Genomic DNA, 16,039 nt, shown 5'->3' with positions numbered 1-16,039 from the left:
TGGAGGAGAAGGGATTGCGGCGTGACCATCCCCCCTGGGGGGTGATTTCTCGCTTTCTGTCTCTATGTCTCTGTCTGGCGAGCGCACGCGCCCTATAGTGTAAAAGCTCTCAAAAAAAAAAGCTTATCACATTCTCATCCTTGGCTTTTCAAATGAAATAATTTTAACTCCTTTTTTTCTTGAGTTTTCCATCTTACAAGAATTTAAGACTGCTGTTTCCCCTGTGGAGAGATCATGACTCTGCTTCTGATATCCTTTAAACTCTGTGATAAAAGAATTTTCCGATTTGGGGTTTTACTGCTGTAGGAGTTGAAGTAGCCATCATCATTTCACACAGATTTTTAACATTAAAGATCATGACTAAGATCATTAGTCCTGACATACCCTTTTAATTCAGGTTAATGTTTTGGCTCTGAAGTTCTTGAGCCACTCAGTGGTTCCAGGTTCTTAATGATTTTGATTTAGCCAGTATTTTTTATTAAGTGCCTGCCTGCTATGTTCAGAGGCTTAGAAGCAAGAATGACTGTGACCCTTTGTTTTGACCTATCTTAAAACAGGAAACTTAAAATGTTAATTTATCTGAACTCTTGGGTCACTTGCATTTATCTATTTCATTATCAGAGTTCTTTTTAAGTGGTAATACCATATTATTGATTTGTATTACTTGTATGCCCAGATTCCTCCATGCCCATAGTTAGCCAGTTCCTTCCATCGTGTAATTTATTGTTTTTATTACCCTATTCTAATTGCTTTTCATTTTAATTTACTGAGCATTTTTCAGATTAAGATTTATCACAGTATGTGTGCATGCCATTTAGTTGGTTCCTAAAAATAGCAGTACTGGTTTTAGTTTATCGTCTTTACCAGGTCAATTTAGCCAAATGTCTATCTTTCTAGTGGTAATAAGGTATTAAAATTTATGAAATTATTTGTGTGATTATCATTGCAAGAGTTTCTTTTGATAAAATAGGTATTTTTATATGAAATTCTTGCACTGTTTCATGATATATGCCATGATATCCCTTTTAGTTTTTTCAACTTAAGATGTTTTATCTTGTTAGTCCTAAAAATGCATGTATTTATTAGAAACCTAAGACAGTATCTCCTCCTTTATTCTAAAAAGTTCTGTGAAATTCAAGTCTAACATTTGAATCGTATCTGCCATTGTTTCTTTTATATAATTATTTTTTTATTTTAGCTGGTTTCCTTGTGTGATGATAGAAACTACTGCAGCGTAAGGAAGGTTAATGTTAACAGCAGGGAGAGTGACTGATACAGACTAGGAACTTGTTATAGGTTTCTCAAGTATGTTTCTTCTCTAATTCCTTAATTTTCAGCTTATTTGGCAAATTTTAAATGCTGGTTATTAATAAGATAAAGTCCCTAATTTTTAAAGTTTTTCTAATTTTATAGGAAGACATGCTTTATGCCCAACTGACAAACCAGTCAAATATGGTAGTTAGTAATAACTGTATTAAATACTGAAAAGTTATATGGAATTAAAAATATCAACTAAATCTTCCTTTTTTTTTTTATTGTGGTCATATTTTTTTTCCCCAGAAAAGTTCATGGTCTTCAAAAAGTTCATGGAAAATGTCTATTATGAAGAAAATGAGGCATGGATTACAAAAATTAAAGTACAAAATAAATTCATACTTGAATTTTTCCAACTTTTTGAAGTCTGCTCATATCATAAAATTTTCTTTTTCATGATTTCAAGTGTAATTATAGGCATTAATAAGCACATTCACATTGTTGTACAGCCATTACCACCATCTCCAGAACATTTAATTATCCCAAACTGAAACTCCACATGCATTAGACAGTAACTCCATTCCTTCCTTCTCCCTGGTAATTGCTTTTCTACTTTCTATCTCTATGAATTTGTTATTTCATTTTTGGTTTTGGAGAGGTTTTTGCTATAAGGACATGTGCACTCACCAGAAAGACAGAGACAGGGAGAAGTCACCACCCTGGGGGGATGGCCACACCACATTCCCTTCTCCTCCATTTTCCTCTCGGGATCTTGGGCACTACACACACGCCTGGCGTGAGTTTAAGCCACCGGGTCTGGGACTTGAACTGTGGTCAGCTACATGGGAGTTCAGCAACATAGCCATTACGCCAACTGCTGGTCGCTGAATTTGGTATTTCTAGGTGCTTCATGAAAGTGGATTCATACAATATTTGTTTTCTTGCATCTGGCTTATTTCACTTAGCTTAATGTTTTGTTTTGTTTTTTTTTAAAGAATTATTTAATGTTTGGGTACCAGCAGTTAACATAATGGCTATGTTGCTGAACTCCCATGTAATCGACCACAGTTCGAGTCCTGGACCCAGTGACTTAAACTCACGCTGGATGCATGTGCATGAGTGCCCAAAATCCCAAGAGGAGAATGGAAGAGAAGGGATTGCAGGGTGGCCATCCCCCCTGGGGGGTGATTTCTCACTTTCTGTCTCTCTCTCTCTGTCTTTCTGGCAAGCACACGCGCCCTATAGCAAAAACCTCTCCAAAAATTTATTTAATTTTTTAAGAAATTATTTTTAAATTTGCTATAGGGCATGTGTGCTCACCAGAGAGAGAGTAAAATAAAGCAAACCACCAGGTCCGGGACTTGAATTGCAGTTAGCCATGTGGGAGTCCAGTGACTTAACTACCATACCATACCTACTGGCCCCGACATAATATTTTAAAGTTTTATTCATGTTGTGCCATGTATCAGAATTATATTTTTTAGGGCTGAGTAATACTCCATTGTGTATATGTATACCATATTGTGTTTATCCATTCATCAGTTGATGGGCATTTGAATGTTTCCTCCTTTTTAGATTATTGTGAATAATGCTGCTGGAAACATAAGTGTACAACTGTTAGATTTCCTGCTTTCAGTTCTCTTGGATACATACATGGAATTGGAATTGGATCCTGTGGTAATTCTGTTGAATTTTTTGAACTGTCATACTGTCTTCAGCAGTGGCACCATTTTATATTCTCACCAGCAATATATAAATGTTCTTATTTTTCCACATACCAACAATTACTTTTTCTTTCTAAACCTTTTCTTTTCCTAAGTTCTTTTCTTGTTAAAGTTATGCCATGTGTAAAAAGGACACAGAGACAGAGAAAGGAAGCATGGAAAAACTTCCAACAAAGTCTTGAAGCTGTGACCACCTCAGTCACAGCCAATCTGAGTCACAAGGTTGCATGCACCCAGTGTGTTCAGGGAGATCCTAGTATGTGAACCCAAGACCTTTCCTATGTGGGTCCAGTCATATTACACTGTACATGTACACAGGCCATTTGACCTGTGTAGGATTATTTTTCTGTATGCTTGTTTTGTTGATTGTTTTTGATCATAGGCATCCTAATGGGTGAAGCTGTATCTTTGGCTTTGATCTATATTTCCCTGTGATACATTTCCCAAGTTATAAAAAGATGTTGTTGGGCATCTTTTCATGTACTTATTGGCTATTTGAGTATCTTCTTTAGAGAAGTATATGGTATTCAAATTTTGTCCTTTTTTTAATTGAATGGCTTATATTTTGTTGTTGGGGTTTTTTTTGTTTTTTGTTTGTTTGTTTTTTTGGAGAGGTTTTCGCAATAGGGCATGTGTGCTCACCAGACAGACAGAGAAACAGAAAGCGAGAAATCACCCCCCAGAGGGGATGGCCACGCCGCAGTCCCTTCTCCTCCATTCTCCTCTTGGGATCTTGGGCACTCACGCACACGCGCCCGGTGTTGAGTTTTAAGCCACCCAGTCCGGGACGCGAACCGCAGTCGACTACATGGGAGTCCAGCAACATAGCCATTACGCTAACTCTGGTCCCTGTTGTATTTTTATATTTGGAATTTGAGATATTAATCCCCTTTCATATATGGGATGTAATTTTTCTGATTCTGTGTGTTGCCTTTTGACTCCTGATAGAGTCCTTTAGTGCACAAAAGGTTTTTTGTGTGTTTTGTTTTGAAGAGAGATTTTTGATGTAGTGCACTCGCCAGAGAGACAGAAAAGCAAGAAATCATCCCCCAGAGGGATGGCCACTCAGCAGTCCCTTCATTCTCTCGGGATTTTGGGGATGCATGTACATGCACCCAGCATGTTTCAGGTGTCCAGGTCTGTGACTCGACCGGCGGATGACCATGTGGGAGTCCAGCCAGGTAACCATTATACTGTCTGCTGGTCCCGAGAGTTTTTATTTTCAGTGAAGTCCTGTTTGCTTCATTGTTGTTATCTGGACTTTTGGCTTTTTGATTTTTTTAAAGAAGTAAAGAAATATTACTTCAAAGAAAGGCAGAACAAAAGAGATACTATGTATAGTGGCTAGAATCTGTATACTCATATCTCTATAGACTATTAATAGTCAGTGGAAATGAAAAATAAATAGAAAATTTGAGTCACTGTGTACTGAATGTAAGATGGTAAAACTTGAGTAGGCTGGACCAGAGATTTATGGAGCCCTCAGTCCTGTGCTGAAGGTGGTTTGGTTTGATTTGAGGGCAGTTGTTTAGAGAAGGTACAATGACAGACAGGAAGCAAAGTTTGACTTTGCTCAAAAAAGAAAAGTCATGTTGCTCCATAAGGTGTACTATAAAGTGCAGAGGTTAAAGGAGACATAATGGAAGAACTGCGTGTAGTATAGCTAGTCAGAAGAAAGGCTATGGCCATGGGAATGAATGATGTTACTACCTTTGGAGAATTTAAAGGAAATATCTAGATGTAATTTGCTTTTATTTTTACTGTACATAGTAATTCGTATTTGTTTCCTTCTGCTTATTTTCCAAATGATTTCTTTTTGGACAGCTTGAAACCTCTGTTTCTGTCCCTTTATCCATGATTTGTTTGGGGTGATATTCCTTAGTGGCACAAAAAGAACTAGAAATTGAAGATATCCATGAACAAATAGATTTATTCTGGGTTTTGATTTTAAGTTTTATATTCCATTGTACTCTAGTTTTGATAACCGATTTAATAGTACTGAATTATCTGTTTCAGAGCACTTCTCTGGAATCAGATAGGGATATTTTCATGTTCTTTTTTGAAAATGTAATGCCCAACCAAAGGTTAATATCTGTGTTGTTTTGAATTATTAGTCCTTGTTTATATTTGAGAGCTGCTACCTCAGATTGGTGCTTATAACAATAGTTCTATCAATTTCCTTTTGGCTATTGGATGATCCTAATAACAGAGTGAAAGATTTTTTTTTTCCTCTTAGATTTTTGCAACAGGGGATGTGTGCTTGCTGGAGACAGACAGAGAGTGAGAAATCACCATCCAGGGAGGATGGCCATGCTACAATCCCTTTTCCTCCATTCTTCTCTCAGGATTTTGAGCACTCAAGCACACATGCCTGGCCTGAGTTTAAAGCCACTGTGTCCAGGACTCAAATCAACTATGTAAGAAGAGTCCAGCACCTTAACCACTATGCCACCTGCTGGACCCTAGTAAAGGGTTTTTAAACATGTTTTTAGGGGTTAAAAAAAAGTTCTTAGGTTTTTATTATTTTATAATAAATATAAAATACTTTTTTTTTTACAGTCACAGCATGTTGAAGGTATTAATAAACTGACTTTAGCTTCTCATTATATTTCTGTTCATCTGTCAGCATTGTGGGTTTTGGTATTTGTACCCAGGTTCTTTGGATTTCATTCTTAATGTCTTGTTTATGTTTTAAGATTTTATTTGGAATTCTCTTAGAAGGCATTGCTTGGCATATGTTTGTTAGTGTGGGCCAGGCCCTGTACTAAATGTGTAGAGATAAAATGAACATGGTATGTCCTAAGCAGCAAATAGTTTTGGGGTTATGTCCAGTAGCCGAAATAAATAATGTATGTTTGTTATAGAATAAGAGGTTCCCTTCTCAGTCCCTTAACATTGGAGTGTCTCAAGGCCTAGTCCTTTATCTACACTTGACTGTCTCCGAAACCTTATCCAGTGTTGTCTAAATTCCACCTGTGTGCTGAAAACTCAAATCTCCAGCCTAAACTCCCCTGAACTCAGTCTTATATATCCAGTTTTCTGCATGACATTTCTACTTTGGTATTTAATAAGCATTTCAAATATGTCAAACCAAACTCAAACTTTTTGAACTTAGTCTCACCTTAGTCTTCCTCTTGTCAGTTGATGAATGGCAAAATCCATTCTTCCAGCCAGCAGGCCAAAACCTTGACCCTACCTATGACTTTCCTTTTTTCTCATACTCAACATCTAGTCCAACCTTTCTGTTGGTGCAAGGTTTAAAATATATATAGGACATTCAGAGTATGACCATGTCACACGTCCTCCACAGGATCACCTTGTTTTACCCACAGGATCACTAGGACTACTATCACAAGAGCCTTCCATTCCGTTTTCTTGATTCCTTTCTTGCTCTTGTACAGTCTTTTAAGATGGCCTTAAGCAGGGAAGTCAGATTATGTCACTTCTGCTTAAAATCCTCCACAGGTTTCTCATCTCGGAGCAGAAACAATGTCTTTCTAACCGAGGTCGTTGATAGCCCAACACAGCCTTGCCGCATCGCAGGCCTTGGATGTCATGTGCTGATCTACCCTTCTCTCAGTAAATTGAAATCATAGTATTATTTAAACCAGACAGTTCAGCTCCTGTTAGCTTGGGATATTTTTCCAAGCTGAAAACTCAAGTCTCCAGCCAAAACTTCTCCCCTGAACTTCAGACATACATATTCACTCCTTACTTGACATTTCCACGTTGATCTAATAAGCATCTCAGACTTAATATGATTCACTCCCTTCCCACCTGCAGGATTTTGCTTAAATGTCACTTGAGTGAAGGTTTCTCATACCGCTCTTTTAAATGTGCACATTGCCCGGTATTTGCTACCCTTTTTCTCCACAGCCCTTGCCGCCTGGCACACTACATGGCTTACCTGTGTGCATTTTGTCCTGTTTGTCTCCTCCCACTGGAATGTAAGCTCCATGAGGGCAGGGATCTTACTGTTCTGCACACTGACAGGTGTTCATGCCTAGAGTGGTGCCTGGAACACCACCGATGCTCATCACTAGCTTTCAGTACTGCCTAGGGCAGAAGTGTGGGCAGGAGCGACTGTCAAGGACCATGGGAAGTAAGTGCGCAGACATGACAGGACAGAAAGTTGAATGGCAGCTGACCACTGATGCCACGCGAAAAAGAGGTCTGTTAGAATACTTGAAGGGTAGGCTGGTTTTGGTACCAAGAAGCTCATAGAAATCAGTGTTTTCTTGGGACTGTCTTATGACTCATTTTTGCATAGAAAAATATATCATGGGTTTCCCAACAACCTAATGGTAGTTACTTAACGTTTAGCTTAATTGTACAGTGTCTTCTGGAGAGTGTTTCCCACAAATATACTTGTAATTCTTTTTTTTTTTTTGGGGAGATTTTTGCTATAGGGCGCGTGCGCTCTCCAGACAGAGACAGAGACAGAAAGTGAGAAATCACCCCTTCTCCTCCATTCTCCTCTCGGGATCTTGGGCACGCACGCACATGCACCCAGCATGAGTTTTAAGCCGCCGGGTCCGGGACTCAAACCGCGGTCGACTATGGGAGTTCAGCGACATAGCCATTACGCTAACTGCTGGTTCCCTACATGTAATTCTTATACTTTTTTTTATAAACTTAAAAAAAAAAGGAATGATTTAACTTCATTTATTTATTTTAATTTGACCAGATGAGGACAGAGAGAGAGAAAGAAAGCAAACTCCCAGGTCTAGGACTCAAACCACAGTCAGCCATGTGGTAGTCCAGTGTCCTTAACCACCACACCACCTGTTGGCCCCTGTAATTCTTATACTTTAAAGGACAGGAAAGTGCTCTTTTTAGCAATGTCCTCTGTCAACTGCAGAGATCCTGAAGCTGACACTTTGGCATGTCCACCCCATATTCCTGCCCAAGTTGGTGAGATTATACCCAGTAAAGTGAACATCTTTTTGGATATTTATCTCCTAGGTAAATATACTCCATGTGGCATGTCAGTGCTTTAATCCATTCAGATACTCTCATTCATTCATTCATTCATTAAACTAGTAGATACCTAAAGTTAGATGCCAAGGAATCCATAGATAATTTGAAACGTGGTCTAGAGAAAACAGAAAGGTTAACCAATAATTATGACAGTTAGACAAGATGTGTTTAAAGAGATAGGGAGCAAAAAAAATTTTTTTTAAATAATAAAGAGCTAGGGAGAAACCATCTTAATGTTGGCAGTTTGTGTAGTTACTGTATCCATGGTTAAGTGAGGAAAGAGTACCATTCCCCACCCCCAGGTTTCCTGGGCCTGAGAGGATATCTCAGAGAATGTTCAATGTTAAGCGGTAATTTCAGTGCTATAACCAAAGGCATCAGCTATGTGAGCAGAGGCAGATGAGGTCGGGGTCTGAAGCCAGCTCCAGAGCTCAGTAGGGGGCAGCACTGGGCTTACTGTGTCTAAGGGGCTGCTGCCCTCCCTCCTTAAACAGCATGAAACTTTGATGCAGTCCCCAGCAGGCCCAGTGCGAATCAGTGGCAGGACTGCTTTCAGCTGTTTTGGAAAGTCCACTTCTAACCTGGGTTACTTGTCGAAAACCTTAGGAGAAATAAAAATGATTTTTATATATTCTCTAGAACTGCTAAGAAACTTGGTGGGAAGAATCTCTATATTCATTCATCCAAATATTTTAGTGCCTGGCGGGTACTGTGTACTGGTCATTCGGGATAGCATAGTCATTAAGGCTAAGTCTGCCCAAACGAACTGACTTTCTGCAGGAAAGACAAAGAACACCAATAGGCAGAATAAATAAAAAGCAAATTGTTGAGCTAGCTTCTTGGCCTAGTGGTTAGGAGTCAGATCCCACATGGCCAACCACACAATCTGAATCCCAACCCCAGTGGTTTGTAAAACATTGGGCATGTGTGCATGTCCCAGGTCCCTGCAAGGTTCGGAAATGGAGGAGATAGGGTTATGGCATGACCACACACCATTGGGGGCTGTGTACTTCCTCTCTGACTGGCAAGTGCATGTGCTCTGTGGAAGATTCAAAACAAAAAGTTACAAATTGTAGTGTTAAATTGAATCATGAAACTGCCAGTATTCAACTTTAGCTTATAAAATCAATATTTTTTACCTATAAAAGCAACAATTTTATATCCACTTCCTACAAGGAAGGAAACAGGACTGTTGGGAAATAAATACAGGGATGATAACCAGGGATAGGAAGGTCAGAAAGGTCTCTGAGGAGGTGGCATGTAAATTGCTACCTGAAGGAAGTAAAGGCTAGCTCCTCTTTGTTTAAATCTAGATGGTGGACGCGGGTACCAGAAGGATCAATGATTGCACTGGTCCTGGTGGGGACTGCTGGGAGTCTTCATGGCCTTTTCAAGGAAGGAGTGCAGCAGCCCCTTAGGTGCAGTAGGCCCGGTGTTGCTGTATCTTCAAAGAGAAGCCAGAAAAACAGTCAAAAGATAATTTACATTAAAATCTCCCAAATTTTACACATCAGCATTTCAAAAATGTTAGAAAAAGTTTTGTATACCAAACAAAATGTATCTGTGTGTCAGAAATGGCCCATGGGACCCCAATTTACAATCTTTGCCTTCAAGTATTTCAGGAAGCGGGGAAGGCACATACAAAGAACTTGAGGCATGAAAAGACTTGAGGCCCAGGGTTGGTGGCACAGGCGGTGGCGTTGCTGAGCGATGCTGGAGGCCACGTGGGAAGGTCAGGTTTGCGACTCAGATCTACTTGATCGCATAGGTGCATCCGCCGTCCTGGATAGCACAGGGCTGGAGAGAGGAGCTCTGTGTGAGAACTGTTTAGAGGGAGTCTGTCTTGCTCTCAGGAAGTAAATAGGTAAAATTTAAAAAAAAAGAGAAAGAAAGCGACTTGTTCAAGGAAAAGAAAGGAGGGTGGTGTGATCAGAGCCCAGTAAACCCAGATGGTGTGTGTGTGTGTGGGGGGGTGAGATGAAGTTGGAAAGGAGCCAGATCACAGGGCACTGTCTAAGCCATGGGGCAGAGTCTGCAGGATCTAGACCAAAAGTCCACTGGTGGTTTGACCTAGAGGATAAAAAACATAGCTGCCTGAATTAAACTCTAAAAAGGTAATTCAGGAGACCTCTGAGGGACAGAAAGTGCAGATGTAAATGGACCAAAATGCAAGTTTAGTTGTACTCAGTGAGCTGTGTGCCCAAGGGCACAGGGATACACCTGCTTGGAAAAAGGGCACATCTCCCCTAACTCACACAAAGGTCATCAAGTGTGCAGGAGTCCTTGAAGATAGGTGTGTTCTTCCACACTGTAGTTCAGCAACCTGTCCAGAGACAATCTTAGTGACAGAGTCTGCTTTTAGATTTGGATTCTTTGCAGTGGAAGCCTGTGTCCCTTTGACTACCAAAAAAATGACCTTTCTAGTCTAAAGCTGTGGGGACCTGTTTACAAGCTCTTTAGAGGATTATCTTGTCTACCTAACTCAAAGTGAATATACCCATGAATTTAGAGACTAAAGAATACTTTAATCTTAAATTCAAGTACAGAGTGGCAGTGACCTGGAGATCAGACTCCTCAGATGGAAGAGCAGGTTCATTCATCCACTCAGTGCGGGCTAATAACCTCAATCTGTCCAGAGCCTGGTGTTCTCACTTTCAAGATGAAGTGAACCATAGCCTGGAGATTTAAAGAACAGTATGTGAGTTACTCTTTTAGGGGAAAGTAGGCATCTTTTTCTTTCTTGTAAAATTTTTTAAAAAGAATTATTTTTTATTTAACTGTTTTTTCATCAGTTTTTTATTTTTTAAAATTTTTTGGAGAGGTTTTTGCTATAGGGCGCGTGCGCTCACCAGAAAGACAGAGACAGACAGAAAGCGAGAAACCATCCCCTGGAGGGGTGGCCATGCCACAATCCCTTCTCCTCCATTCTCCTCTTGGGATCTTGGGCACGCACGCACACATGCCTGGTGTGAGTTTAAGCCATTGAGTCCGGGACTTCACCTGAGGTCGACTACATGGGGGTCCAGAGGCATAGCCATTACGCTAACTGCTGGTCCCTTCATCAGTTTTTTTGTTTTGTTTTGTTTTTCTTTTTTAAATTTGATCAGAGAGGGACAGAGAGAGGGAAAGTGAGAAAGCAAGCGGCCAGGTCTGGGACTTGAACCACGGTCAGACATGTGGGAGTCCAGCACCCTTAGCCACCATGCCATCTTCCAGCCCTGCATCTTTTTCTTGTATTGATTGTTTAAAAGTCTTCAAAATCAAAAGTAAAGTCTGCTCAAGAAATCTTAGAAACCCTGATGGAAATGAAATCTGGTAAGTGAAGATGGATATGGATAGAAATTGACTTTTCAAATGCCACCTAGTAGGCATTGAATAAAGTATTTTAGGAATTCAGTGAACAGGACATGAACTACTCAGTCTGAAGAAAATTCAAGTGTTTGAGGATCACAGGGAAACAGCTTTTGCCTGGTGAGTTTTTGTGTGCAAGGTTTAAGATGCAGAGTCAGCATGCAACAGGCTTATAATTTAGGTTAATCACCTGAGGAAATGTCTGTAGGTGGAGAAGCCTAAATTACTTTTCAGAACGGAAGGTGATAGAGTGTTGCATTAAAAATCACCAGACAGTTCTTTGTCACTTATTAGAATATTTGAGGAAAGGAAGAAAGTAGCATAATTAATAACACTTTTTTTTTTGAGAGAGATTTTTGCTATAGGGCACGTGCGCTCACCAGACAGAGAGAGAGAGAAAGCGAGAAATCACCCTCAAGGGAGGATGGCCATGCCACAATCCCTTCTCCTCCATTCTCCTCTTGGGATCTTGGGCACGCATGCACATGCGCCCGGCGTGAGTTTTAAGCCACCAGGTCCAGGACATGAACCGTGGTCAACTACATGGAAGTCCCACAACATAGCCATTATGCTAACTGCTGGTCCCATTAATAACACTTTTCAGATGCTCTCTATGAGTTATTTATGTTGTAGACAAAAGTGTATAGGGTTTAACTTTACTTGTTTTAAATTATTAGATTCCTGCCTGTGGAATTAATGTGGAAAATCTAAGAGAAAAATCACCAGAGTTGCCTGTGGTTTGCTTTGAGAAGAGTAGATTTTAGTTATCAGATTAAAGTAGGGGTCAGCAAACCACACAAAGGTTCAGATACTGCTTTTTAATTTTTAGTTTTTGGCCAGAGGGTGCATGTGCTTGCCAGAAAGGGACAGAGAGGGAGAAAGGACCCTCCACTCCCAGTGGGGCCTAGTCTCAGCACAATCTCTTCTCCATTTGTCAGGATTTGGGACATGCACGCACACGCGCTGGTGTGTTTTTCTAGTCTCCAGGGCTGGGGGATTTTAACTGTGACCAGCCATGTGGGACATGTTATGTCTTTTCATTTGCTAAAGTCTATCTTTGTCTCTAATGTATCCTCTTTATTTTGTTTTACTTTTAGGTTTTTTTTTTAATTTTCAGATTAATTTCACGTTTTACATAAAGTCCCCATCAGGATGTATACAATAAATTTTTTCCAACAGAGAACTTTACAATTTTTTGTCTGTTAAATATTTTTTTTTCCTTTAGGCCTTTTTTCAAGCCTCTCAGTAATGTTGTTTAAGTTTTTGTACTAAAATTATGTATTTTGGGGGGCTGGCTCTGTGGTACAGGGATAATGCACTACTCATGAGAGTGAGGATCCCATATGGTGACTACAGTTCAAACCCACAGTCTGGTCGTCCTGAAACACTCCATGCACACATGCTAGTGCCCAAGTCTCAAGGGGTTGGAGGATTACAGGAAGAGGACTGTGTGGCCTGACCTGATCCTGTAGAGCGTGTTTTTCTCACTCTCTGACTTTCATATGTGTACATATGTGCTCTATCATAAATAAAGGGAAAAAATGTAAATATCTTTTTTTGGTTAGATTTGTTATTAAGCATCTTTTAGTATCTTTTAAAAAAGAATTATTTATTTAATTTTATTTATTATTATTGTTATCATTTTTAATTTGACCAGAGAGAGACAGAGAAAGTGAGAAAGCAAGCCGCCAAGTCTAGGACTCAGACTGTGGTCAGCTACTTGGGGGTCCAAGCGCCTCATCCACCACACCACCTGCCAGCCCCTTTGTATCTTTCTTTTTTAAAAAAATTATTTAATCTTATTTATTCATTCAGTCATTTTAATTTGACCAGAGAGAAAGAGGGAAATTGAGAAAGTAAGCCACCAAGTCCAGGACTCTTACCGTGGTCAACCATGTGGGAGTGTCCAGCACCTTAACCACTATGCCACCTGCTGATCCCCCATTTGTATCTTTTAAAGCATTGCATTTGAAAACTATTTACAACTGGTGTAGAGAAATGCAATTAGTTTTTGTTTGCTGACCTTAAACCTTGTTTAATTCTTAGTTTCTAATCATTTACAGTCATTTGGCCTTTCTACGCTGACCTTAAATTTAAAAACCTTGTTTAATTCTTAGTTTCTAATCATTTACAGTCATTTGGCCTTTCTACACAGTAATCTTTTGTAAGTAATGATAGTTTTTAATCTTCCCAACCCATTCCATCTTAATTATTTTCTTATTTTATTAAGTTGACTGGTTAAAATCTCTAGTTCAATGTTGAACGTTACATGATGTCACATTTCTGACTTGGGAAAGTTCTGCTTCTAACATTTCCTACATTTTGCCACTAAATATATTTGACTAGGTTTTCAGTTCATGACAGTTAATCAGATTAATAAAACTCTCTTTTAAGGGACCAGCAGGTGGCATGATGCTGGACACTCCCATGTGGCTGACCACAGTTTGAGTCCTGGACCTGGTGGCCTGTTTTCTTAATTCCTCTCTCTCTCTCTCTCTCTCTCTGTCTCTCTGTCAAAAATAAATGAATGAATAAATAAAATGTAATAAATAATCATTAAAAGAAAACTCCCTTTTAAATACAGATACTCGTTCTGCCAAGGTTTTTTTTTTTTCTTTAATAAAAAGAGGTAAAATTTATTAAATGTCATTTCTGAGTTTGTTGAAATAATTGTGTATGCTTTTTTAAAAAAAGGATTAACATACTGATCAAGATACATAGATTTTCTAATGTAAAGCCAAATTCGCGTTCCTAGAATAATTTGATCTGTGTCCTGACCTGTGGCTTGGTGTACCACAAATCCTGAGTCACCGGTGTTGTGAATACCCTGCTCCTTCCAACTTGTATGCAGCGCTTCCTCCGGTTCCTTCCACCGTGGTCGTCTTCAACCAAAGCCAATCTCATGGCACCACCTGGTGGCTGACTTTGGAAATGTTTGGTTTATTTCACCCTCTCTTTCCCCGTTAGGGAATGGAGAGGTGCCATTTTCTCTGTTAACACTGCTAACTCCTCATTGAATTCTACTTTCTTCCCTATGCTTACATTTATCTACTTTACTTCTATATCGTCCTTTCTCTTGTTCTTCTAAATTTTCTCAGGGCATTTGTGAAAATCATCCTTTCTCCGCTTCTTTGTTCTTTCTCTCTTTGTTCCTTTACGCATCTCAGTCTGTCGCAATCATGGTTAATCACAGTGACAGCAGTACTGGTAACGAGGGGAAAAATACAACTGCACTCTGCATTATAAAATGACATTTCCGACAATAAAGTGGCAGCTACACTAACCTTCAAAGTCTGTGAAAATAAATCACTTGAAAATATTCTTAAATTTCATGTGCTAGTCATCTTCTAATTAATTCTGCCCAGTTTAACATCAAGTTCAAGGATGTAAAAACTAATAAAACCGGTAATAAGTCTCATTGTTTCTATATTCCATTCTTACTAGCTGTGACAAATTTGGGGCTTCTACCGTATTTTACTGCAAAGACTCAGTTTCTCATTATAGGATATAAACTGCTTTAAAAAGGAGCCACCAGCCATAACATGATTTCCATGGGAAATAGCCCACGGCAGCTGTGCTTTTGATACATAACCCATTTATACCATGGTGGCTGCCAGGGTCTATTATTTCTAATTGCTTAGCCCAGAAAATACAGGCGGTAGTGTCTCCCTACTCAGCAGTGGACACATGGATAAGCTTGGCCAGTTCAGCAGCTACTATGTTGAGTTAATCATGACTTTTTTTTTTAATCTCTAAGAGCTAGATCTGAAAAATGGCAGGTGGGTCAGCTGACAAAGACCGATTAGAGAAAAGGGGGCTGAAATCGATCTCTTTAACCACCGCAATGCCACCATAGCTGTAGGTGAGGTCCTCTCTATAGCTTGTGTGTCCTAACCCACCTCAGTCTCTAGTAGGCAGATACAGGATATTGAGGAGTCTCTTATTCCAAGGTAATAACTACTGATTTCAAAGTAGGCACCACAAAATAAAAGAAACTTTAAAAGATTCCTAGATTAATCAAGAGAGAACTTCAAATATAAAAGTCTGGTAGTCAGCATTGCTTTGACAGGAAGCTCTGATGTGGACAGTTTTGAGAACCATTCTTGTGAAAATGATTCCTTTTTTTTGGAATTGTTGCAACTGCTAAGATTCTAGCATTTAATCTTAATTACTTTCATAATGATCCTATCTCCAAATACACTCACATTAGGGGTTGGAGCTTCAACGTAAGAATTTGGGGAGGAGACAAAATTTATTTCATAACATAACCCAAAGAAAATGAAAACCCATGTTCAAGAAAAAAAAAAACCTGTATGTGAATTCATAACGCAAAACTAGAAAAATGGGGCCACTTAGTGGTGAAAAAAAAAAGGAAAAAGTCTAGTATCGAAAAGGGGAGATTTAAAGTTTTTATTTCTGTATTTTGCTAGTGGAGTTCCAAAGGTGGGTGGGTCAAAAAGGGTTAAAGATAGGAAGATTACATAATTTGACTGCTCAACAGGCCCGATATAATCCAGGGCGACAAGGATGTTCTTGGCATTCCAAGCTGCTGAGCAGGAGTCCACCCTTCCCATTTGGCTTCCTTCTGTGTTCTTTTGCTAAATGCTTTCTAACCTCTTGCTGTCTCTTTTGAAAGGTGGGGACCCAAACTGTATGCCTTGTTCCAGATGCGCTCTTGCCAAAGCAGTATAAAGCAAATGTAACAGGAAGAAGGCTCCCCTCCTCACTAG

General features: G+C 39.5%; 1 protein-coding gene across 1 annotated transcript in view; it reads left to right on the top strand.

The window, feature by feature from the left end:
- The window catches only part of RDX (radixin), a 70,553-nt gene extending 54,514 nt beyond the window's left edge, over positions 1-16,039 (top strand). The window contains exon 14 of the mRNA XM_006150968.1: positions 15,946-16,039. Within this exon, the coding sequence (XP_006151030.1) occupies positions 15,946-16,012 (67 nt within the window). The 3' untranslated portion in view covers positions 16,013-16,039. The remainder of the gene's footprint in view (positions 1-15,945) is intronic.

This window comes from Tupaia chinensis, unplaced genomic scaffold (genome assembly GCF_000334495.1).
Source record: "Tupaia chinensis unplaced genomic scaffold, TupChi_1.0 Scaffold000311_2, whole genome shotgun sequence".
NCBI classification, from domain to species: Eukaryota; Metazoa; Chordata; class Mammalia; order Scandentia; family Tupaiidae; genus Tupaia; species Tupaia belangeri.
This window is presented reverse-complemented; position numbering and strand designations above follow the sequence as displayed.